This window comes from Actinia tenebrosa, unplaced genomic scaffold (assembly GCF_029948245.1).
Source record: "Actinia tenebrosa isolate PJP-AT-01 unplaced genomic scaffold, QUT_ActTen_1.0 PGA_scaffold3__52_contigs__length_22856419, whole genome shotgun sequence".
In the NCBI taxonomy this organism is placed as follows: Eukaryota; Metazoa; Cnidaria; class Anthozoa; order Actiniaria; family Actiniidae; genus Actinia; species Actinia tenebrosa.
Genome location: NW_028292580.1, coordinates 12,117,463 through 12,143,126, shown reverse-complemented (window position 1 = coordinate 12,143,126; position 25,664 = coordinate 12,117,463). Strand labels below are relative to the sequence as shown.

At 36.4% G+C, this 25,664-nt stretch overlaps 2 protein-coding genes across 2 annotated transcripts; one reads left to right on the top strand and one right to left on the bottom strand.

The window, feature by feature from the left end:
- Positions 1-329: 329 nt before the first annotated feature.
- LOC116301449 (putative ATP-dependent DNA helicase HFM1) lies at positions 330-12,394 on the top strand. The gene is made up of 43 exons (XM_089035936.1): positions 330-442; positions 795-1,186; positions 1,493-1,585; positions 1,686-1,748; positions 1,864-1,934; positions 2,145-2,277; positions 2,379-2,530; positions 2,683-2,763; positions 2,857-3,024; positions 3,130-3,176; positions 3,404-3,557; positions 3,653-3,741; positions 3,836-3,879; positions 4,067-4,168; positions 4,268-4,293; positions 4,388-4,507; positions 4,765-4,812; positions 4,951-4,997; positions 5,097-5,230; positions 5,396-5,443; positions 5,538-5,618; positions 5,905-5,996; positions 6,081-6,187; positions 6,264-6,311; positions 6,389-6,452; positions 6,544-6,577; positions 6,816-6,897; positions 6,973-7,019; positions 7,160-7,245; positions 7,414-7,446; positions 7,567-7,617; positions 7,703-7,863; positions 7,965-8,071; positions 8,219-8,314; positions 8,405-8,475; positions 8,721-8,783; positions 8,878-8,929; positions 8,997-9,104; positions 9,217-9,281; positions 9,526-9,757; positions 11,010-11,697; positions 11,913-11,957; positions 12,316-12,394. Exons 1-43 carry the CDS (start codon positions 330-332, stop codon positions 12,371-12,373), a joined length of 4,596 nt encoding a protein of 1,531 aa, XP_088892062.1. The 3' UTR covers positions 12,374-12,394.
- On the bottom strand, positions 12,350-24,118 carry LOC116301454 (TBC1 domain family member 30). The gene is made up of 9 exons (XM_031710517.2): positions 23,239-24,118; positions 22,689-22,853; positions 20,557-20,618; positions 19,883-19,948; positions 19,660-19,779; positions 16,230-16,412; positions 15,628-15,971; positions 15,230-15,335; positions 12,350-14,769 (listed from the first exon to the last, which is right to left on the bottom strand). The coding sequence occupies exons 1-9, from the start codon at positions 23,732-23,734 to the stop codon at positions 13,501-13,503; spliced, it is 2,811 nt and encodes a 936-aa protein (XP_031566377.2). The 5' UTR covers positions 23,735-24,118; the 3' UTR covers positions 12,350-13,500.
- Positions 24,119-25,664: the final 1,546 nt, after the last annotated feature.

Here is a 25,664-nt window from a genome sequence, read left to right as displayed (position 1 = left end):
TTGTTTATCGCAATGTAAAAGCGATAAAAAGTATGCCTACTTCAATGTTTTGCACTGTTTCGAGTAAAAATGTAAAGTAAAAAAGGAAAATTTTCGATCTTTTTAATTGCAAAGCCTGCTTTTTTGCTATTTTTGAAATAGAACTTCGCGAAGATTCGTTTTGTCAAAATTGACCTTTAAGCTTTAATTTCCGAGAACTCTTTATTCTAGGAGTATATAAGCTTATTTATGAAGAATATCATTGACTTTGCTTACGTTTTTGATTGTGCAAGTGCTCATAGTTTCGGGATCTTCTATTTCTTATTTTATCGCAGCCTTTTTCTAAAACCATGAGCTGGCATTTTAGCCCCTTCTCACAAGAACAGAAAAAACAGCATCGTTTATTGGACGATATCTTGTTTGATGATCAGGACAAAAACAAGAAAGCCAACCAAGTAAAGGTGTAAGTAGAAGCAAGGCAATGATCAATACTTAAAGAACACCACTAGGAAACTCATTATCTGTAAATTTAAATAGATTAAGCTCGAATTTTTCCTAAGCTCAATAAATTTTGTTTCGTTATTATTTTGTTTGTCAAACATAATAACCAGTTTTAGCTACCGCACTTAGGTCAGGTCGACCTAATTTGTAATGATGCAACATCATAACTTCGTGAAAAAGCATTAGAGAACGACGGGCATTTAGAGCTGGTCATCATATTGTAGAACTTATGCCGACAACTACAAAATAAAAAACAGCAGGTGCTGTCTTTCTTGGCCCATTGACTGGTCCAGATTTTCCTTTATTTTTTCCAGGCACCCATTTAGAGTATCAAGTGCACCTCGTCTTCCTCCAGCACCGCCAGACTTCGAGGACTTATTCTCGCAGATCTCCCAAAAAGACATTACATCGACTCAAGCTTTCCGAGAAAATCTCTCACAATTTGGAAAAAAGGACTACATAAATACCCAAAATTCAAGAGCTGAAATAAGAGGGTTGGCAACAAGACATCATGAGACCCCTACCTTGAATTATCCAGAGAGCGACCGGCTTTTTCATAGTCCTCCCAGGATTGATTTAGATATTGACGATGATGAAGAAGAATATTTATACCCAGAGGACTCGCCTGAGCTGTTTACACCCGAGCTGTTTTCCGATAGTTATAACATCCAAGAACAACGGAAAAAGCCTAATGACGAATTTCCAAGTATAGACACTCTTTTTTGTTTTTGCTTCTTGTGTGTGTTTTCTTCTTCTTCTTCTTCTTCTTCTTCTTCTTCTTCTTTTTTCTTACTGATTATAAGTTTGGATTATTTTTCGTTTTTTTTTTCTGTTGTTGTTGTTGTTGTTGTTGTTGTTGTTGTTGCAGTTGTTGTTGTTTTTTTTGTTTTTGTTTTTGTTTTTGTTTTGTTTTTGTTTTTGGCATAAGTAGTTTTATGGTACGGCATTTCAACACGAGTATTTCAATGCGCTTTTTATATCATGATCATTGAAAGATTTTTTCATTTGTCAGGGTCTACAAATGCTAATAATAGGGGACTAGCACTTCCTTCTCAAAAATTCTATGATGATTCATTCAGAACACCAAACCCTCTGTTCATCCCTGGTAAGCAAATACTGTATCGATATAAAATAGAGAAGACAGTACTATATGGCAACCTATAAATACCTGCTAACTTTATGAAATTTGAATGTGTAATACGTAGCAAAAACACCAAGTTATGCAGATCGAGATGGGAGAGAAAAACTACGGTCCACAGTAGAAATACGTATCCTTTGGTGATGTTTAGTTATTTGGATATTCAATTATTAATGCACTTTACGTCAAGTTTTAGCTATTAATAATCTTAGAAAATCGCGCGAATTTTCTTTAATGAGCTTCAGCTGAACAATTTCGATCGGTTTTCAGTCAATTTCCGTACTTTAACATTGTCCAGTCACGGGTGTTCGATGAGGTAAGTGCTCAGCAAATCATGCGTTAGTCAAGCGCATTTGTTGATTTTTTAAATTTTCATTCTGCATTTTAAAGAAATCTTCAATTTAAAACTTTATTTCTAGTTATTTTCTTTCCATCGTGTTACACATTGAGCTTCCCCCTTTTCTGGGTGGCTAATATAAAGCCGCGCGTGTTTACTTGGAATTGCAATTTATGGCTACTTCCACAGGTATTTTACTCCGACAAACCATTAGTGATCTGCGCTCCAACTGGAGCAGGAAAGACAGTAATATTTGAGCTTGCTATTATCCGGCTTCTGATGACCGTAGGTGCAACAATATCAAACACCAAGATAGTATACAGTAAGTAGTCATTTTAGGCTCATTGTTTTTGATACGACACACACCCCAACTTATCAAGGAACGATTATTTTTAATAGTTTGCCTTTTTTGTTCTATCATAGTGGCGCCCATGAAAGCACTCTGCAGTGAGAGGTGTAACGACTGGTCTTCCAAATTTGGTTCTCTTGGCTTGAAGTGCAGGGAAGTAACAGGCGACAGTGAACTGGACGACTACTTTGAGTTACAGGACACCCATATTGTCACCACAACACCTGTAAGAAAGGATGTTCTTTCATCTGATTATCTTTCTTTCTTTACTATGATTTTCATGATGTGCAAGCCAGAGAAACCCGCGTCACTCAAATTCTCTAGCTCAATTTTTTTCAGGCATTGTCAAATTTTTCATGAACGTCACTCCTTCCGCAGGAAAAGTGGGACAGTATGACAAGAAAGTGGAAGGATAACAAGTCGTTGGTTCAGAGCGTTCGTCTTTTTCTCGTCGATGAGGTAACAATTACTGCAATGCTATTTTTATGGAACGGAACTAATTTTCGTAGCAGTGATATCAGCACCGACCGACATTTTTGATACTTATTTAAGGTGCACACGTTAAACGACGGTAATCGTGGTGCAACTGTTGAAGCAGTCATAAGCCGCATGAAGACAGTTCACACAGCTCTTTCCCGAGGAGCGGGCAAGCGGGAAATCAATCGAGATACAAACATGCGTTTAATAGCTGTCTCTGCTACCATTCCAAATGTGGAAGATGTAAGTACGCTCAATCCTCACTCAAGAATCAGTTAAGAGGCGTCGACTTTTTTATATATTTCCGTATTTTTTTTATCATATTGATGTTATTTTGTTATGTTTTAGGTTGCAGCGTGGATCGGAGGAACAGAGAACCCTGCATCAAGCTACAGGTGCGTGCCATTTCTGATTCTTAGGTGTAAAAACCGAGCAATACAGTTTGCAAAACCTTTCTAGCTTCGCAACGTAATGCTCTAAACAGGTTGCAAACGCTAGAACTGTACTGCGCGTAACATCTCTTTAAATGGAGTTCCATTAAATAGTCAAATACTGCTCCTTGCGAACTGAAATTCTATTATCTCCAATACATTGCACAATATACATGTATTTTTTCTCGTAGCATGGATGATTCTTATCGACCAGTAAAACTAAGAAAAGTCGTTCTTGGTTTTCCAATGCACTCAAATATGTCTGAATTCAAGTTCGACTTGTCTTTAAACTACAAGCTGAGTGGCGTCATACAAACTTATTCTGATCGGAAACCAACACTTGTGGTAAGAACTTGCCTTTATACTCTTGATTAAGATAAAACCCGTGATAAAGATTTGGACACTTTCATGCTCGTCCTTTAATTTGTTTTTCTTAATAGTTCTGTTCAACACGAAAAAGCACCCAACAAGCTGCAAACACTCTAACAAAAGACGCAAGGTTTATCGTTAATTCTCAACATCGTCAAAGGTACCATAAACTGAACATCAGATTCTACCTTCATGTTGAGCTTTAAACACACATTTTGATAATTTTATTTACGGTGAAGCTTTTTTCTCATTAGGTTAACACAAATTGCAAATTCATTGCACGACTCAAAACTTAGAGGTGAGAACATATAGTCATCTGCTATACGCTCTACATATATGCTGCATGCCAGGCCATTTTTAATAAAAATGGGCGTAGAAAGGAAGTAAAAAGGTTGTTTTCTTGCTTTCTATGAGTCAAACTCCAAAGCTTATCAATATAGAAAATACTCCAGAAATTTTGTCATCTCTCTTTTCTTACCTTATAGAACTCGTGATATGTGGAGTTGGATACCACCACGCAGGACTTGACAGCACAGATCGTAAAAGCATCGAGAATGCGTTTTTAAAAGGCGAACTTCCTGTACTCTGTAAGAAACACAAAAAGTATAAGACCCTATTTCTTTTGTATCAGGGTTAAGTAGAAATAATAAAGTGCTTCATAATTTTATGCTATTATTTCTTTTCAGTTGCAACAAGCACTCTAGCAGTTGGGGTATGAATTTCAGTTTGTATATAAAAACTCATATTCTCATTTGCTTCGATTGATTTGAAATCCAAACCTAACAGCGCCTTATCACTTTATTCAGGTGAATCTGCCTGCACACCTTGTAATCATCAAGTCGACTCACTGTTATCAAATAGGTGTTTACACAGAGTATTCTGAAACACAAGTTCTACAAATGATCGGAAGAGCTGGACGACCTCAGGTATTATACCAGATGTCTATTTAGCATAACGGATACTACCGAAACATCCCGGTATATTAGGGAACAGAAGGCTTCGAAATCATGGCATGCACATGCTTCACCATGAAGCTTAAAACATACACTTATTGAAAAGAGGGAGTAATAACCCTTTTATACTTATTTCATATACCTCCCCTTCAGTCCCGGTACTTTGGGCATGCATTGGGCTTGTATCCGGCTTTGACCCTCTTAACTTTGTGTTGTATCTTCGTTATTAGTTTGATACCTCAGCAACAGCAGTTATTATGACAACGACTGCTAGCAAGGTAAGTTGAATTAGTCATGCCATTGGGATGTTCCTTTACCTTGGAGTGCGCAAGAGTGGAATAAAGTCAAAATAATAATCAACGCTTGTACTTCATTTATAAGGAAAATATTTTTTTTCTTTCGTCCTTCTTCTCAAGGAAAAGTGGAGTTCTCTTTTACAAGGAACACAAAACATAGAAAGCAGGTAATTAGCCTTTTATTTAATAACTTCCCGTGGTAAAACTAGTACCTTAGGCTGTTTGGCTTAATATGACTTTTAATATTTCCTTTCCATGTGTTTTAGCTTGCATCATCATCTTATAGAACATCTTAACGCCGAAATTGTTCTCCATACTATTTCGGACGTATCAATTGCTCTGGAATGGTTGAAGTCAACTTTCCTATTCATTAGAATACAAAAGAACCCAACTCATTACGGTAGGACAATATTTTATGATATTTGAATGAACGTTGACCAGTGTACTATTAACTATGGTGCGGATGTGTGGATGGGAGAGGTGGAGGGACGGGAAGAATGCATGCATGGGTGCAGGGTCAGTATGAAGTATGAACAAGTGATATAGTATACTTTTCCATATGCAGGCATACCTGCTGGTCTCAGCAAAGAAGCGCTTGAACAAAAACTACAAGGTTTGTCGTGTCGTCCTGGCTTCCGCAGTGATTTTCTTTGTTTCACGAACACGAATTATAAATCAGTAAAAATGCTTTTGATGTGTTTGTGCAGAATTGTGCATCCAGAATCTCAACACACTTGAGAAAGCCACTCTTATCAAGATGGACGATGGATTTGACTTAAAACCTGGAGGTATATCCACTTATTAGCAACTGGGCACAAAATCTATCCTTAAACCAAGCCGTTGTGCCAATTTGGGACATAAATAGAAAGAACCCCACGATATTAGAAAAAGGATGGAGATTTGACTCGTGATTTAGAATATGAGAGAAATGGCATAACCAAATAATTAAATTGATTTTGTTGGGATTTTTAGGGTAAATGTGCGGATTTAATAATATAGCCGGACTAAGTTTAAATGCTAACAATTTTATGTTTAACAACAATCAAACTGCAGATCGTTTTTCTTAATTCCCAGAACCCGGTTGTTTAATGGCACGCTACTGTATTGCTTTCGATTCGATTAAACAGTTTCTAGACATTGAGGGTTCCGAATGTTTAGCAGATATGGTAAGTTTAAAATTCCCATGCATACAATAGAATGATGATTCCAATATTAATTCAAATACTGAAATGTCCTTCTTCGATGTATAGGTAACTCTGGTGTCAAAGTGTAAAGAGTTTTCAGATGTGAAACTAAGAGTCAACGAGAAACGAATACTCAATGGTTTGAATAAAGACAAAAACAAGTTGACTATAAGGTAATCACCGGGGCTAAAAAATAATTGCCACACCCAAATAGGTCTAACTTGTACCTTGTTGTAATTCATTCATCAGGTTTCCAGTCAATGGAAAGATCAAATCGACAGATCAAAAAGTCAGCTGGTAAAAAAATTGTACAGTCTAATATGCTGATGTAATATAGCTTTATAATTATTTATATAAGTATTTTACTGTTTCAGTCTAATCCAAGCAACATTAGGATGCTTATCAATATCTGAATTCTCTTTGAATCAGGATGTAACGGTAAATACACTGTCCTTTATTGCGTTCCGTATTCGTTACCGGGAACTTATTCAACATGAAGCAATTATGGTTTTTTTGTTGCCTTTTGCAGAAAATCTTCAGATGTGGACAAAGAGTAACACGTTGTAAGTTGCGAGATGTGCATTGCATTATGTTGTTGTTGTTTTTTTTAACTTGCTATAATAGTTGTCATTGCTGCTGTTGTTGCAGTTTAGCTATGCTGCTGTTGTTTTCATTGCTGTATTAGTCATGGTTATGCTTGTTGTTGCTACCGCAGTTATCGTTGTTGTCGCTTTCATGAAATTGTCTTGATATTATCTTATATTTAGCTTTCAACATCTTGATAATTACTTTAATACCCAGGCTTGGTAGAGCTTTCAATGCTTCACAACAAATTCAAGTCACTTCTAAATGCAATTATCTTCGCGAAATGCATGAAAGCAAGGTATGGCTTATCACTTCTCAAACACATAATTAAAGGTAGATTCAGCAAACAAAAACTATTGTGCTTTGTTTGCAGGTTATGGGAGAATTCCAAATACATATCAAAGCAGATTGAGAAAGTTGGTATGAAATATATGCAGCATTTTTGGCTAAAATGTCTGTTTTTGATCCTAAATTAAATACAGCCACACCCTAACCTTAAATCCTGAACCCCAACCTCTAACCACTAACCCTAATATTGCAAAGTCTTTGTTTTTTGAAAGGAACCACATTGTCAACCATGCTGGTGAATGCAGGTCTAACATCATTTAAGAAAATCGAAGAAACGAACCCACGTGAGATAGAATTGGTTGGTCAAAACAAATGTTTTCGTTAACTTAATGTCGTACATTGTACTACTTTTAATGTAGCCAATTAGAAACATTGTTAGTATAGTAGCATGCACTGCAGGCATTTCTCGTGGTTTCCGAGGGAGATAAGACTTTATTTTGCTAAATATGTATTCTACTTGTTATAGATTGTCAATCGTCATCCACCCTTCGGCAGCCAGGTAATTCATTCAATGCAAGACATTCGTCATTGTTGTTCGAGATTGTTGGTTTTGTTATTGTTGTTGACGTCGTCATCGTCGACTTTGTTGTCGTTCAAGCCTGATCTTTTACAATTATAGATTAGAGAAGCTGCTATGTCATACCCGAAGTATGAAGTGTCTGTGGAGCAGGTAAATAAAGTAGATGCATGCATGTAAACGCTTAAAGGATAAGGGGTTGCAGCGTGATGTAATATATGTGCTATTATGTCACCAGAAAGGACGCTACACCTGTAAAAGCTCTGAGATTCTTCTTAGTGTCACGATGACCAACTGGATGAAACGTCAGCTGTCTACAGGCTCGAAGCGTGCATATCACTTCTGCGTCTTCTTGATAGGAGACGCAGACAATGATGTTGTTTACAAACAACGACTTGGGTAAGCTGAATCAGATATCAACACAGTGGTTATCAAGTGATTCAGGGGCAAAAACTCAACTCGGGCTCATAATTCTGAAAATTGCATCCTTCTCTTCATAGAGATGCGGTATTTTTTAAAGAGGGCGGTGTGTGGAGCAAAACGATAAATGTTCGTCGCGCAAGTAAATCGCCTGAATTGAGCATCAATCTAATCAGTCAAGATTATGGTAAGTGCTTTATCCGTTCGGTAATCGTCTATTATGAACACTATTGACTATTTGTTAGTACAAGGAGTTTGGACATATTCTCTTGTTTGGCTTTATCTGCTTTATAATCCCTTAATTTTGATTTCAAATTTGATTTAATATCAATAGTTGGAATTGATGTCACAACTACTTTTACACCATACTACAGTGGATCGTACTTTCCTGCAGACACGACATCAGCTGAGCCTATCGAGCGACAAAAGGGTTAGAATCTTTTAATCATTTAAATCAATAATAATAATTATATAAAACGTGAAAAAATAACAGGGTTGATAAATATCGAATTTCTCTTAGTTCCACAAAGTACGCCAGCTCCAGCAACATTATCAGGAAAGCCTTGCAACCATCGGTGCATTAACAAGAATATATATCCTTTAGTGACCCAGTCTAACAATTTGAAAACTTGCAATATGTATCACTGAAATACATTAATTCGAATCATACCCAAGATAATACGAAGGAGGCGCGCAAACATAGTATGCAAACTTATTTTTGTAGAATCGATACTGAAAGTATTTTATTGGGGGTTAGGTGCACCTTAAAAGCTCTCTGTGATCAGAGCCAATAAGAACTATACATACCGGTAACAATTCTTTCCTTAACTGTGCACAATTGTGGCCACGAGTGCTGTAAAACTGGAGTTGGGTCCAGACCAAAGAGAGTCTGTACCGATGTAAGTTATCCCATGCAATTGAAATATTACAATTTATACCTAACTGGCACCAAGCTAAACTTCTATATTCTATGCAACTGAATTTTGAAAATAGAAAGAAAAAGAACCTGCGTTAAATACTGGCATAACGCCTCAATCAAACAACGGTAAGCTCTGTTTCTTTGACATGTTATTCTAAATGCTACCGAGACTATTTACGAATATTACTTACAGAAAAGTACGCGCCCCTTATTGACAGGAAAAGTCATGAATGGGTTTTTAGATCAACTTCACCAGAGAACCTTCGCTTTACCAAGGACACCAGCACAAAAACGACTCAAGGTTTGTCATTACATAGATTGCAATGTTTCCTATAGCTTTATGTCTTATATTTACTTTGGGAAATCATTGGTAATGGTAAAATGAGACCCTTTTCCACTTTATGATTGTTCAGGTACTCTTGCATTTAATAATCCTCATTTTATTAGCCATTCTGAAGTTGAGGAAAAACTGGGTCGAGTAGGTATCGCAGTATTTTTTGGGGCTATTTTAAAACAGCCCTCTAATTTGCACTGCAATACCAACTTGACCTAGTTTTTTTCTAGACTTAGGAATGGCTAATACACTGATGCATTTTTGTGTACCATTCACTAGTAACACGTTAGTAACACGAATAGGTGCGTTAATCGAAAGCAATTGAAATTAGTTTTCGACTTGATATCTATGGATATGGCTTTCAACATATATGGCTTATTTCCTCAAGGTTCCAATCAGCACCACTCCAGTGAGTACAGGCCTTTCGTCGAATTTCGCTGAAAGATTCTCGTACAACCGCAGAGCATTACCACTTCAGTATGGAAGCCATCAAACACCGTCTTCTACTCTAGTGATTGTAAAAACAAGACCAACAGAAAACTATAGGAACGAGACTGATTTACGCACGGAGTGTCAACTGAGACAGAATAAGAAAATGATATCTGACGACATATTTCAAGGTAAGATTTTCAACTGCATAAATTTAAATGGGTTTGCATTAATATAAACTCAGTAATCGTTGGACATAAGGCCGTTTTTTCACGTTTTCACCATGGAACGATCTTTTCAGACAACACTTGATCGTTGTTGTTGTGTTTTTTTTTTTGTTGTTTTTTTGTTTTTGTTTTTTTTGGGGGGGGGGGGAGGGTGGAAAACTGTCGTAAGACTAAGCTTTTTCCACCGTCTTAAGGTGACTGCCTACTTTTGGAAATTGATTTAAACCTTTTTTTTAAACTTCGATTTTCCGAATTGAAATTTAATGCTGATTCCAAATCTGGAAAGAAAAATAGGGTATCCCGAGCTCGTTTTCGAGATAATCAGCATTTAATGGAAGCCTACGCACGAGCTTTTGGAGTAAAAATTGCGCCACCGGAAGTGATTAGAAAAAAATTAAGATTTATAAGATAATAGTTATTTGCAGACTCTATGATTGCACGAATGAAGGCTAGTCAATCATTCTACAATAATACATGGATATTTTCGACAAAAATACAAAAAAATACATTGATTTGTCATTTGTCACATTGATTCGGTGCTCTTCAAAAATCTCATAAAGTCGAACAAAAATCCCTACAAAAATCTATTTTTTCATGTGTTACTGATTTAAACTTTTTCTAAAATGTTGATATAACCTAGATTTTTAGGAGTTTCTTTAAATGAGCTATTAAAAAATAGAGTCCCGTGCGAAATTTGAGGGTTTTGCCCAGTTGAAGCTCAAAACGGTATGGTTCTTCAATAAAATATTGTAGATTTTTCAGCGGTTTTTGAGCGCGCGCTCATCGTGGGCTCAATTCGAACGCTCAAAAGTAGGCAGCCACCTTAATATAGAAAAACCTTTCGACACATACCAATTCCAATGTTTCAGTTCAGTATGGAAAACCCAAAGTAAGATAACTTTTTCCTCGCGGTTTTGGGATATATGCGCTTAATTTCCTTATGCAGTAGAGAGACCTGCGATCTCGTCATCTTAAACACCTTTGTTTTATTAATATAGGTTTTGCACCATTACGTGCCCACGTCTAGAATACGGCTTGGGCTGCCTGTGGTTAGATGACGGGACAATAAAATCCATCCCTTTGCCTTTGCCGCTTGGTCGGAATTGAATTCTTTCGTATGTAAAACGATCGTATTGTTCCTGCCATCTAACATGGCTGCCGTCACGTGTTGGTGGAAAACCTCTATTGATTTTTGGATTTTTTTAATGATTTTCAGATGATGATGATTTCTTTTCGGATATTCTTGAGGGCCAAGAAGACGAGATTGATGATCTCCCATCACTCTACGAGTATGGATTCTCAGGGACAGATCATCCAATGCCAAACCCAACTTCTCAAGTGAAAGCTACTCGGGGCGGTAGCTCCACTTATTTTTCCAACAACAATAAAGGCTCTTCTTCCAAAATAAAAGATCAAGAACAGAGTCAAAGGTTATTCAAGGAGAAGAGCAATTCGCTCAATCCAAACTCATATAGAATGCAGGATGAACCAGCCCCAAAGCGGAAGAGGGTTGCTGACATTTCAAATAACTGGGCTAAGAAAACTCCAACAAAACCGTTGCCCCACCCACAATCACTGTCGTCCAGATTACCAGGATGGGGGGATTTCCAAGCTGCAAAAAGTCAATCTAGTTATATGAAATCTGCAACAATACCTAAGCACGATAGTGAAGAGGATAAAGGTAGAAGAGAATATGATCAAGCGAAGCGTAAAGATGTTACTGGTGGCGCCATTCCAAAACGCAGCTCAGTATCGCTGTCTTCCAAAGTACCAGGATGGAATGAATTTAAAACAATGAAAGACAAGGCTGTCCAAGAGCAAAACAATACCAATACAGATACAGGACTAGATTCAGATCTAGGTAAACGGCCAAGTAAACTGGAACAGGAAGTGGCAGGTGACAAGTAAGTTTACCAATAAAACGTCTAGAAAAGTATAGTCTATGCATTGCTGTATTGAGAGAATTCTTGACGGTTGGTACTGGGGGAAGCATTGGAAAGCATGAAGTGTTGTACATTCTTTTTTTCGTCTCCCCCCCCCCCCCCCCCCCTCCTCTATCACTACTGTATGCACATCTTATTAAATCAAGTAACCCGGCTGCCTAATTTGAACTTTTCAGGCTGCCATTGGTTCCCGTTTTCTTTTCTTCTGACGCAAACCAAAGGTACGTAATGGTTTTCACTCATGTATTTCCAGAGTTTTGCTAACTTAACTTTAGTTCCCCCACCCCCGAATATTTGTAACAAGTAGAGACGAGTTACAGAACCTTGGCATCCATCCTCCCTGATCATGTGATAAAAACTCTGTTTTTCATAAGTGTTCCCTGATGGGCGGGTTTTAGTGGCTTGCCATTTCAAACGCAACGCACTGTAGCCAATATTGATTTTCCATAACGGGTTACTCTCTGATGAACAAAAAGATGCTTTTAGGGATCCTCTTGCTTGAGGGCAATTGGATGCTACACTAATGTGGATGACAGCAGTTGCAAAGTAATTCGTTTTCCTATACACATATATTTATAGATTTCAGCCCGATGATGATCAAGACGCTTTCAGCGATATCTTCCATGGAGTATTTTAATGATTTACGTATCATATGGAAAGATACATTTATACATGATGGTCAAGGTACTGTACTCTCCTTTTAGCAATATTGCCCACGTAGGGAGAGGATCAACAAGTATGCCCCTCTTTATGCGATTAAACAATCTGCACTACTGAAAGATTAGAAATTGTATTTATTACTAGTTGTATATTGTACTAAATAATATCATGCAAATTCATTATACGCATAATTCAATAATCATTAAACTTTCAGTTAAAGAATCTCCATCTTGGTTTAACTTTTCTCCATGTTGTATTTTTGATTTAATTGAAAAAAAGTGTAACTTGAAAAAACTTTTTTAATAAATTAAAATGCAATATCTGACACTTGAAAGGTATATTGGATGAGTAAGCTGAGGGTGTCGAGCAGTAGAACTCTATGGCATTTTAGATCACTCTCAGTATTACCTTAATTATCATTCATAGACAAGGTTATAGACAAAGATATTATATCAAATGGCGCCAAAACCGTTCATAATCAACCCCACCTTTGCTGATTGATAATTCGCTTACAATTATAAAATTATATGGCTGATGGTATCTACAACTGGTATTTGGTATTATCTACTATTTCAAAAATGTCCAGACAATTTTCACTAAGAATAGAAAGGAAAGGAGACAGGATTAGATTCTAATCACAGAAAGATAGTATTTTGAACCAGTTGATCTAAAAGAATTAAGGGGATAGGTATCAGCGCAGTGAATGGAACGTAGGATAAAGGAATAGATCATTGATTGGAACAATGTACACCTCAGGGGACATTGATCCTGTTATCAAGAACACAATTATCGATTTTCAAAATATATTCTCGACCCCTATATTTCAATCATCGCCACAATAGTTTTCATTCAAAGTCCCAGACGAAATATTTGGCTAGTATCTTGGATTTGTTATTTAGTCAATGAAGATCCACTAGTTCATTAATAAAAATATTAGTGCCACTAAAGCGGCGTCATTGATGCTAATTATCATAATCTATGCGTTTTTCAATTGTTATTATTATTATTACATCATACCATACTTAAATACCCTTTAAAACCTTTACATTAACATATTCTATTATCATTTATATAAATAATATTTCTAAGCAGTAGTTACAATTGCTAACTCTTTGACTCTTCAGGTATCGAGTTACCATTCATTGGAAGGCGTGGCCCTTTTTTACCCTGAAAGGCCTCCTTTCTCTTGATACCTTTATCAGAAATGTTCCCATATAGCATCTTGCTGCGACCTGCCGCTTTGCTCCGTTGGGGAAAAGGCCGGAAATTGGTAGGGTAAACACATCTTTGATCTTCCTGTACCATCCATGACTTTAATATATTATTATCAGTAGACGTGAAAGAATCAATCGAGCTTTTTGCAGTCGAGACAGCAGACATGGTGGCTCGATTTTTCAAGACAAAGGTCCTATCAGTAGAATCCATCACCGATGGACTGTTTTTATCGAGAATCTCGACATTTGACGAAGGACTCTTCAATGAAGGTTTGTTCGAGTTATCAACCATGATTGTATTAGCTGGTTTTCCTCTTGATGAGTAAAGCGGAACTGTCCTGTGTCCATTAGAAATTGCATTATTTTTAGGTGATTCAAACTTACATATCTCTCCGTTTAGTCCCATGTGTTCAAGTTTAGGTTTACTCGTAGTAGATTCTGAAGTTTTTAAGTTCGTTTTTGAGCTATCATGCCCATTGTAGCCTTGCTTTTGATTTCCTTTAAATAATGTCTTCAAATGAGCCGTACTTTCTTTTTCATATGCATTCTGCTTGGTTGTTACCGCATCGTCATCGTTACCAGTGTCATTGCTAGTATTTATTGCACCTTTCCCTCTCGCCTGTTTCTTTTTCGTTGCAGATACAAATAAATGGTTAATGGCGGTAGGAGTCTTAATCTTGTTATCAGCTTCCTGGATATTTTGGACAGCAGCTTCGCTAAATACTACTACGGCTTGCTGTTGCATCAACCGCATTCTACTATACTGTTTTTCAAGATGACTCATTTCTTCATTCACCTGATTGGAAGCATCAGGGTTATTGTTCAGTTGCCGTGTAGTATACGGTAGGGGGCTATAACCATCGGTCGCGAACACCCCTGGACTTGCCTCGGCGATATCACTACTCCTCCTACTCGGCTGATCGCCTTCAGTTAAACTTTTCATTGGCGGTGATGCAAATTCCGAAAACGGTAAAAGCACACCTAGACAGCCTACAGATTCTGTATCAAGTTCGTCCTCGTCCTCATCACTTGAGGCGTTACCCAAGTTGGAGCGGGAGCCTTTGTCCTGGGAATCACTGAAAGGGTGAATGTTATATGTGTACTGTTCACGTAGTTCATCCAAGCCAGGAAGAGGAAATGGTGCCAAGGAATAGACAGTCTAGAACGAGAAAACCACAAACCTCTTTTACTTAAAAAAAATAGTAAGCAGCTGCAATTACAGCGCAGCTGCAATTACAGCGCAGCTTTAAAGTTACCAAAATTTCTAAAAGGCTTTAGAGTTACCAAAGTTGTATATAAACGGTGGCTTGTGCCATACAATCCACATATTCTGTGTGAAGTGACCCTATGAGTAAGAAAGGTTGATTTTTGTCTCGGGTTTATGCGATTATTCGCATTTTACCGGTGTTTGCGTTGCTTAGTAGAGTGTGGCATTTAGATTTGAATGACAGCAAGCAAGCAAGCAAGCAAGCAAGCAAGCAAGCAAGCAAACAAACAAGCAAACAAGCAAACAAACAAACAAACAAACAAACAAACAAAAAAACGTTTTATTGTGGCAACCTTATAACTGAGTAACAGTTACGATCGCTTATTTTACTATCTACACCCGGTCTACATACCTGCAAAATTGATCGACAATCCACAAATTCTCCTAAAGCAATTTCTTGAATCAACACACCCATTTTGCAGTAGAAATCATCCGACGTCTCGACATCTTCAAGTCGCCTGCAAAATCACAATATACCGAGCGTTTTGAGTTGAATGAACCGAACAACAGAAAAGGAGATATGCAAAAAAGTGCGTATTAATTTGCTTGTCTAGAGTATATTGAAAATACTACTAAATCTACTCAATCAAAAATTTAAAAAACGAGTGGAACATTTCATATCACGAAGAAACATTAACAATTTTCTTTGTAAATCTGACACACATGAATGAACCTGCGGCAACAGATCAATCAAGAATGCTTATGCATGCAGTCAATATAAGGTTTATTTGTTCTGTTAGATAAACTTACTCTCCTAGCTTTGCCCATATAGCAAGAGCCACTCTCAGGAGTACCTCGGAACCTTCTAATAAAATCGAGTCCCATACACGAAGCACTGTATCTTGCGGCAAACAAGTAGCAAACAGTGTCAAAAACCATTGCATCGTAAAGACATTGATAAGCGGTGGTTCATAGGCTGAAGTCCCTCCATGTTGGGCTGAAGCTTGTGCCTGCAGGGAGTCGAGGTGACGGGATAGCTTTGGTAACTTCAGCCGCATTAAGTCTCGAAGTACAGCCATATCAACTGACAGTGCCCGAAGATTGTTGGAGAAATAATTTGTAGGTAGGACGTGATCGATTATGTAAATCATAACCTAAAATGGAAAAATCAAAAATCAATAACTCTTAAACATCTCGAAAAAGATCGCTACGTATTTATAAAATCATTCAATTCAAACGGGCTAGAGATGAATGTTTTCAGTTTATTCAAGTCAACAAGGATTTTGGTTTTCCAAAACTGCACACAATTTTTTGGCTATGGCTCATAGACCAATACTATTTACTGTATACCACGCCTTAACCTATAATTTATTTTTTTCTTTTTTTGCAAGCAAGGTCTTTTGGATAAATACCTTTAATGCATCCTCTTCGTTTCTTTCCATCACTTGTAATATAAGAGCAGCGATTACATTAAACCCTTGACAGTATCCCACAGATTTATTCCATCTTGCATAAGCTAGTAAAACACGTTTGAGAGCTGCTCGTTCCTCGGGTGTATCGCCACAAAACCACGCACATCCAGTTCTATGAAGATCCTATAAAAAGAGAAAAGCAGATTTTATCAAGTATTTTGAAACGAGCGCGATCCCACCCTATCCTCAACAACCAACCCCTTAAGCAATAAATTTTATTGGGCTGTGTAAGTTTAATTGTGTAATGACCTGCTAGTATGGTAATTCTCATTAGCATCCATAGCTAACCGCACCCGTGGCCGCCATGTTTTTGTCTTTTGACTCTTCAAAATTCTTACAACACATCAATAATGGCAAGGTGATATAAGGCGTGTAAGTGCATGGTTTTTGTTGTATTATGATTGTGTATATATCCGCACTATAATCTCAATACGGTCACAAGGGGGGTGAGGTGGTGTGTAATGATTTGATATAGCCCTATAATGTTAAGATCAAATAAGGCGTTGTGTGCTTATGGTTTAGTGTGGTCCTATAATGATTATAAATAGCTATTCAGAAGCATGAGTCGTGTGGCGACAAAATAGAGGGCCTTTACAAGCGTTAGTCTCGACCATCTTCAGCTGCGCCTTTCGAAATTCACCTACGACTGGAGAAATGATTAGATTTGCCCCAAGATATAGACCACTCAAGGTGGTTATTGAAAACAAATGTTTCTGTATCTAAACTACTTGTCTAAAACCTATCACTTTGTTCTACTGTAGATGCGCATGTTTGTTAAGACATCTGCTAGACAAGTGGCCTCTTTATACAGGCATAAATCATGACTTCTAATCCTCAGAACTTAGAACAAAATACTCGATTAAGAAAGAGGATACTTCGAAATATTATACCTACTACTCCAAAGAAAAATAATTGAAATGAAAGTGTTTAAGGCACAATAACGGAAATACAGTAGCTCTGTGTGTATAATGGTGACTTTGCCCACCGTATTACCGGCAAAGCGACTAGCAACTAAGAAGCGCGACTTACACCCCTGAATTTGAATGAACAGCAGATGCGCAAATCGACGCCCGCAGCTTGTCAAGCCTGGAGACAGAAGCGCTGCAATTCTTCGATAATCTTCTCGGAGTTATCAAAAAAACGATAGTTAAAATCAAGAATAATAATCAGTCGAAAAATAAAGAAAGAGACAAAACTAAAAATAGTAATGTGCATGAAATTTGTATTTGAAAAACAACTCTATTGTTTTGCAGACTGATAATGATAACCGCACTTGGCGCCGACTATCTTATTTACGAGAAGAAGCTCGTGGAAACTCAAAAAAACAAAAACTTGATCCGGTCTCTTTTCACAAGATGGAAATATGATCCTTTTCCTATGCACCTTAATCATCTCATGAGATACGACTTCCTTGAGAATATGTGCTAGGTATTTTTAAACGAATTTCAACATAGGAAATGGATTTTTTACTGACAACCGAAAACCAATTTTTTTGGAAACAGATAAAAATAAAAAAGATAAAATTTTGATTGTAACCCACGCCTTTCAATGATTCAACTAGGTGTCAGATGTCTCCATTACTCCACGTGGCCTAGTATAACCGCATACCACAGAACGACTTACACTCCCTCTCTGGGCAACGTTCTCCAGCTTTTAAGCTTAATTTATTTAATTTGAAACAATTTCGAGTCATTAGTCTGTTTGACTTATGGTAGCACAGCAGAGGTTTTTAATAGCATTATTGTATGTAAAGGGTTACGTAGATCATGGTCGCCTAATTTCACGCAATAATGGGCGTTGTAAGAAAACGAACTATAAATACATCATTCGGGAACACTTTAACATGCATTAAAGATTTTCTAAACTATGTTTTAACAAATTGTAATAATTAAAAATATTGAGTGGCATTTTCACTAATTCGCTGTTTCTTGCGTTTTTAAGAACGATATCCAAATCATTCCTGTTTGTTGTGCTCCGGAGTCGCTAGAACAGTTATATTAAAACAATTAGTTTTTACTTTTAGTCATCAATTAAATCAAATATTTATTCACGTTTGCCGCCAAAAACTAAAAAAGGGCTAGTGGCTGTGTTTTACTAGCAATAAATTTCGCTCTTTTAGCTTAGACTATTTAAAATGTCGAGTGATTTATCATTAAGCTTCCTGAATTCATTATAAAATACAACTCAAAAATAGACCTATTTCCTTATCAACATCCCTTTCTTGGTGAAAGGAAAAATTTTACTTAGTTCTTTTTAGGATTACGAAGATTTTCATTAGGGAATCGTAGAGAGAAAATGAAAAGAAAACCAGAAAATAAGATGTCGACAGAAATTTATTAATGTCAAGAGTTGCCTGCTAATTTTTATTCCTCTTTCTTTGTTTTTTCTAATGATTTGTTTACTTTGTGAAAATTGGAACAGGTTTTGTGAACAGGTGTTTAATTCTTAGGATATATTCTCTTCGAACACTCTTTACTCACATATTTATGAATATGTAATGACCATATGGTCTTTATACATGAAAAAGATAGAAAAATAAAATGCATTAAGGAAAAATCAAAATTATAAACTTAAGGTTTCGAAAATAACAACATATTCTTTGTCAAAAATATACAAATTTGCGTTGGAAAAGCTCTCTCATGGATTACTTCAAAGACTTTTATGGGATTTCTTAATGAAAAACGTTTGAATCAAAATTGTTGACACTAGCACTTTAATTAGTTAAAGGGGAAAAAGAGTTTGTGGTCATCTTCGAGAGAATTGCTAAGCAAACAAACTAACAGCAAGCAAGGAAAAACAGCAGAAAATTCTCAAGTGTGATCACTAAGGTGTCTCTCCAAAATCTTCTATTTCACTGGAAAAGCTGTTAATATTTTTTAATGCTGTTAAATCTTGTAGAACAGTGTTTCTTTCTTTCTTTCTTTCTTTTTTTTCCCTGAGAGAGGGGGAAGTGAGTCATTGCCTGCTGATCACTCAAAATATTGACTGAGATTCTTGTTGTTCTTCTTCACATAATTCGAAAGTTTCAACCACATTCTATACCCTGATAATTAGTTATTATAGGCTGCTTTGGGCTGCCTTGAGAATGCTATTGCAGAGAGGACAAGATTGTCTGGAAGAATCAAAATGGGAGCTGCATTTTTGTACTGAAAATGTGATTCTAAAACTTGTTATCACTTGTCACCACTGCAAGTACAGTAGTGGCACAGCTCAATGGGGTCAAACTGAATGCATGCGATTCTATGCACTGGAACTTGGATATTGCTTTTTACACCAGGATCTGATATTGGGATACCCCCCACCCCTTCCCTTTCTCTTGAAACTTTGATGGAAACTCGAAACTAACAGAAGATATTATCAAAAATCCTACCTTAACAATTTGAGATCCCAGCTCATCATCATCAGGGTTGCTTTTTTCATTGAAGCAAAACTTAGCTGTCTTCTCCCAGTTTAAATCACTTATCTTGCTTTCAGCAAGACAAAGCCATAACTATAACAAAAGTAAAAGTATATTAATTAGTACATAAAAATAATTTTAATGCAAAATGAAGGAATGATACACCTGTTAAAATATCTACTTTAAAAACTCTTACCCTTTTTCGCCATGCAAGGGGGAGACCATGAGGAAGTCGTGCAATTGACTTGAATGCATCTAGCCACTAATAATAAAAAGATAAATCACAATTGTCAAGACTAGAGGTTACTGCGGTTTCCGATATTCTGCGAACTCAGACGTTTCAATGACTTGTTGTGAAATTGGTTTTTTACTGCCACCAGTCAAGAGCATAAAAGGTACTGACTGATTATTTTTGACTGATGACAGTGAAAAACCAAATTTCAGTGTGCAGCTTGTAACTACTGAGTTTGCAGAATATCAAAAACTGCACATACATACGAGCAATATTGAGCTAAGTTATAAAGCATTTTACAAAACTACCTAGCCTTTCCTACTTTCACAAACATCTACTTTAAAATTCAATGTAAGGCAATAAATTAGCCTCCCCCCACCCAAATGATATTTTTACCCTTACTAATTTGTAACCAAATACCTAATGCTTTTGCACAAAATATAATGCCCAAGTTCTCTGTCTGAACTTTAACTAATTATTAAACTAGATACATTTTGAAAATCCCTGCAGGCAAAAATAGATACAAATTGCTACATTGCAAAACATATTTATTTATTAATAACCATTACGTAAAGTTACCTTGAAAAAAAATGCTGCCAGAGATTTAAGTAAGAATTTAATTAAATTATTATTTTTACCTGTCTGAAAGCCTTTTTCCCACTTTGAGGAATATATGAAAACCTTATTCTTGTATCTACCCCTGGAGAAATAAAAAGCTTAGATTAATAATAATTATATAAAATATATTAACAAATTTCCAATTGTTAAGCATAATAATAATAATTTTATTCTTAAACATGCATTACAAGACATCTCAATGTTCTTACAATATATAATTGTGTAAAATATCAGATTATCACATGCTGAGAGCCTGACATCACTCCAAATTGCAAAACTACAGTGACAGAATGAGCAGGAATATGATAAAGGCATGGAAACAGTTCGAAAAGAAGAATGTTTTCAAGTGTAAGCTCTAAAACAATTCATGGGATTTAGAATTAACTCTTAACTACTTTTCAAAAAAAAGTCTGTAGTTTTAGCTTTCTAAGAATTCTGGTAAATAATAATAATAATAATAATAATAATAATAACTTTATTAATGTGTAAAGGATGAAGAGCAAGGATTTAACATAACTTAGCATTAGACGCTTATATTACATGTACGAAGGACAGGATTGGACGTTCACAAAATAACCAAAATAATGTCAATACAGGGAACCAAAGTTTAATAATAAAAATAAATACTGCCGAACTCTCATAAAACAACAGTGGAGGTATCAGTACATGTTACTTATAGGATGATAAAAGTTTGTTGGCAACAGCTTTGTTTACCATAACATAAATGTGTTTTATTCACTGCACATATATGAATATTATGATTTACTGTAAGTCAAGTTTTGGGATTTCAAAAAAAGAAATTATATAATTATAATTATTGGCTTATATTACATATAGGAAAGAGAGAGTCGGGGTGTATCTTTTGCCATTGTTTCCAGCTGGCAGAGAATATAGGCTTGATATATAGTGGGATAGAAAAAAAATACAAGCCATGATCTGTCAGCATGAATATTGCACGATTCACAGACCAAAAAGAAATACTAAGTAGTAACGCATTTGTACCCAATGAAATCTGAACAAACTGAATAAATGTGGGCTTTCTATATGGACAAGAATTTTCAACTGTATCAGATGAGACATCCTATATCATGAGACATTTCAAACATACAAAACTTGTCAGCTTTCCTCCTTAGTTTGGGATTTGTCTTCCTGGGCTGAACAGTTTAGTGAATCAAGGTTGGCATAATGATAAAGTATTGCACTCGCCTCTCCCCTCTGGAATCTCATGTTCTACTCCTGGACTGAACATCACACTGTGAAAAGTTTTTTAGGTCTCTCCCTTGATTTGAGGCTTTTTCTCAAGTTTTTCCTCCCACACCCTAAATTTCAAATCTATCTGTAAGCTAACAGCACCCAATGGAAATTACTTAGATCAGCTTAGAGTTGTTTCAGGGCTCAATAAATCTCCTCAATTAGTAAAGCATTTGTCCCGAGCAAGAAGATTAGATACTTTAATAAAGATTATCATTATTATTAGTTGACCCTTATGTTCCTTTAAAGCAGTTTTGATTCTTTTTTCTCTAGTGACCATAAAAGGAACTTTAACCTAGTCAGAAGTCCAATCTTATACATTTAAATTGTACAAATAATTCCTCTTGAAATGTCAGATTTTAAGCTCAGCAATATAATCTTGGATTGGCATAATTATTAAGCTTTGATGCTTTTCAAGGGACCTATGTAAAGTTACATGTACCCAAATCAGAAAGATTGAGAAAGAATATAGCACTTCTTCAAATATTCTAATTAAATTATAATCCTTGATCAAAAGTGCAATTTCACTGAAATATTATTGATGTTCAAAGTGATTAACAAGCATGAGAGGACTTAGACCACTAAGTTCTTTTCCTGTATCTAGAATAATTACCTGATCATGAGTCAGTTTACTTATGCAGTGTAAATAAAAATCTTGACTTCGATATGATGTTTATTTCGGAAATATTAACACGAACATCCTTGCAATTTTGGGCTAATAGTTTTCGTTATTAGGACGTTATCGGACACCCTAGGGAACCAAAAGCGGATACAATAACTGTCTGATAAAATTGAAGATAGATAACTATAAATCACTCCAAATCTTTAAAACTTTATGGATGAGTAAACTTATTCTAATTATTGAGTGAATTGCGACTGAGAGAGAGAATGCTTGACTTACTTCTCTTTGGAGAGACAGCTTGAAGAACAGCAGTTAAGACGTCGAAGTTCTTCTGAAGTTTGTATGCGTTCTTGGCTCTTCTTTTTAGTTGTTTGACTAGTTTAGCAGAAAGCATAGAAATACGGATCTTGAACTCTTTTGCTAGGACACGAAGCTCGTCAATGTCTAAACGTAAACAATAAAGAATACAAATTGCCGTTTAATAAATACATAGAAGGCTAGCAAAGAAAATTATTAAGCCAAACAAAAAAAAAATACACGCAAATACCTACAAAGGAATACATTATATTGCCTAAGAAGCTTTTGCTTTCATTCGAGAGAAAAAGAAAGAATAGAACGAATCAAAGTCACCAACTACAGGTCGAAGTTTACAATCACAAAGCATGTGAAGCTTATTTCCTTTTCCTCACAAAGATTGATGCCTTTTCCCGAAACCTAGGTAAGCTCAATATTTCACTGGGATTTCTAATCAGACGATGATTTCTTTAAATATGATAGTCTAATAAAATCCCTAGTTAGGACACAAATAAATTGAACAAAACAATTATACCTTTGTTTTGGAGGGAATTGCGAGTCCATTTTTCTCCTTGATCTTCGAGATCAAAAGACCCTCCAAAAATACTTCCCGAGGTTGTCGAGCACTCAGTCACATTGTCACTATCTACAGAGTCCCTGGTATGGTAGTGATCATAAATTTCAAATAACAATCCGTCCACGATCGAGCATTTTTTGTCATTTGCATCAGAATCTCCGTTCTGATCAAAGACCTCATTCTCGGATCCCACACGACTTTCGTCGTCTTCCTCCAAACTCCCTTTACTCTCAAACGTCGTAAAACTCCAGTCTGATTCGATACTCTTTGGACTTGACGATGACTCTTCGGTGCAGTTACTTTCAGTTTCGTTGGTATCTAAACGAAGAGACGACGGTCCCAAATCGCCAAGACTTGACTGTAATAATGCATCCGCCATTTTGACCACATCATGACGACTAATTTGAAATTCACGAGTCGCGCGCAAATTAACATAATTCGAATTCGACCCCATGCCTACTCTTTTATTACTTTTTTCGTTACTTTAAGCCAAAAAAAAAATCTTCTTGATAAACAATGGTATAGCTAAATAATCCGATAAAAAACGAAATAATCTGTGCCTTCAGGACTTCAGAATAAATTATTGTTCTCTTTTCCAAATGTTTTCTTTGGACCATCTATATTCCCTTGAATTGTGCCAAAAATGCATGTTGATGATCCATGCTATTTACATGTAAAAAGACACATCGTGGATGCAAATCCCTAATGCATCTGAACCAAAGTCTTTGCCGCCTGTAAGTTGATAGAACTGTCTTTAAAATAAGCAATACCGAAAGTAAAATCGTGGGTAAGGAAGGACTTGATCATGAGCCGACGTCAGGATGCTACACTTTCAAGTATAGTAGGTCATGCCATATCACACCATACAATGCAGGTTTTTAGACTTCTAACGTTTCCCAGGCGACCTAGCTAGTAAAATACAACCGAAGTTAATTATTCAGGGTCAGAAAGACATAAAAATCATGGAAAAATCATTCTACTTTATTTATGTTTTTTATGCAAACATAAGGACACATAGATAAAATATTTTGTGCAACTCGCTGCATTAACGCCAAAAAGCCGGCAAGCCCCTATCGAGTTTATATGCCCATATGTGCTTGTGCTAGCGCTTAAAAGGAAATATCTCCCTTGTTAGACATGGATGATCTAGTGGAGCGAGCCGGTACCATAAGACTCTGGAAACAGATGTTTGATCGTACGTTGGTGACAGAAAGACAATTTAAGTACAAATAGGACAATGAAAACTCTCGATCGGGAGGCGGATAGAGAGGAAAGAGATGAAAGGCGTTACCACTACTAGTACTGATACATACCGAATTGGAATCCCATTTGATCTACCTGTTTAGCTACTTTCCTAACACCTTTTAGTGGCCGGCTGGATTAAACCATGAGAAAACATAAAAATTGTTTTTATAAGTTAGACTATTATTTCTTGTTTATGTTCTACTGCAAGGGCCCAAGAAAGCCGCTGATGATTATTTTGACTAGCTGCTCTAGCTCCGTCTCACATGTAGGCCGACATACTGCGACTTGGGTAAATTTTTTACCCAAGTGATTGAAATAGAACTTCAAAAATAGTAACGTGTATGTCAGGTAGGGGCGGAGGGGCCGGTGGGGAGTGAAGTCGAAAATTCTTACCCGAGGGGAAAGGGGGTTAGTAGTCCAAAATTGATGCAGCATTCCATTTATTTGTCTTAAATATTGTTACATTGTGAGTCTTTGTCCAGCTAGAATTAATTAGAAGTAGGGAGAAACTTTTTTCACATCACTCACCATTAATATTTAGACGTACGGCTTGATGGATATATAAACTGAGCCAATATCAGAATCGAATTGAATGAACATAAAATATAATTTGAATACGGAGACCTTTTGGTCTTTCTATATGAACTGGTTGTCAGAATTGAAATTACTGTTCTACATCAGTCCAGTTTAAAAGGTTGTATCATCGATATAAGTAGCCAACGGCGTCTACCAATGAATTCTCTCTAATGCATTTTTCATAATACTGATAAATTTAATGGTAACGGAACTGAGCGAATGGCTAGATATCAATAACATTATTAGTGGCTGTGGGCTATTTTCTGATACCTCCTCTTCACTGCACCTGAGCCAATACGACGTCATCGTCCGAGTTAAATTATGACGTATGACGTCATAGTGTAGAGTTTTACCGCCTACACTTGGCGATAAAAATTTATGGTTAAAAAATATAGAGCGTTTTCACTCACGTGAGAAGGCAGCCATAAACAATAGAAACTTTTTGCACAGCATTTACATAAAAATAGAGTTCAATTCCCGGAGGATAGAAAATGCATTGTTTTGGTACCCCATAATGGCCGCAGTGACGTCACGTGAAAACGCTCTATATATTATAAAGAGCA

Coding starts and splice junctions, on each gene's coding strand:
- LOC116301454 (XM_031710517.2), bottom strand. CDS start 23,734: ATGGGGTCGAATTCGAATTATGTTAATTTGCGCGCGACTCGTGAATTT. Junction 19,780..19,882: donor CCCTTGCATGGCGAAAAAGG/GTAAGAGTTTTT, acceptor CTTTTGTTATAG/TTATGGCTTTGTCTTGCTGA. Junction 15,336..15,627: donor ATATGGGCAAAGCTAGGAGA/GTAAGTTTATCT, acceptor GTGATTTTGCAG/GCGACTTGAAGATGTCGAGA.
- LOC116301449 (XM_089035936.1), top strand. CDS start 330: ATGAGCTGGCATTTTAGCCCCTTCTCACAAGAACAGAAAAAACAGCAT. Junction 2,764..2,856: donor GTCTTTTTCTCGTCGATGAG/GTAACAATTACT, acceptor TACTTATTTAAG/GTGCACACGTTAAACGACGG. Junction 4,294..4,387: donor CAAGCACTCTAGCAGTTGGG/GTATGAATTTCA, acceptor CACTTTATTCAG/GTGAATCTGCCTGCACACCT.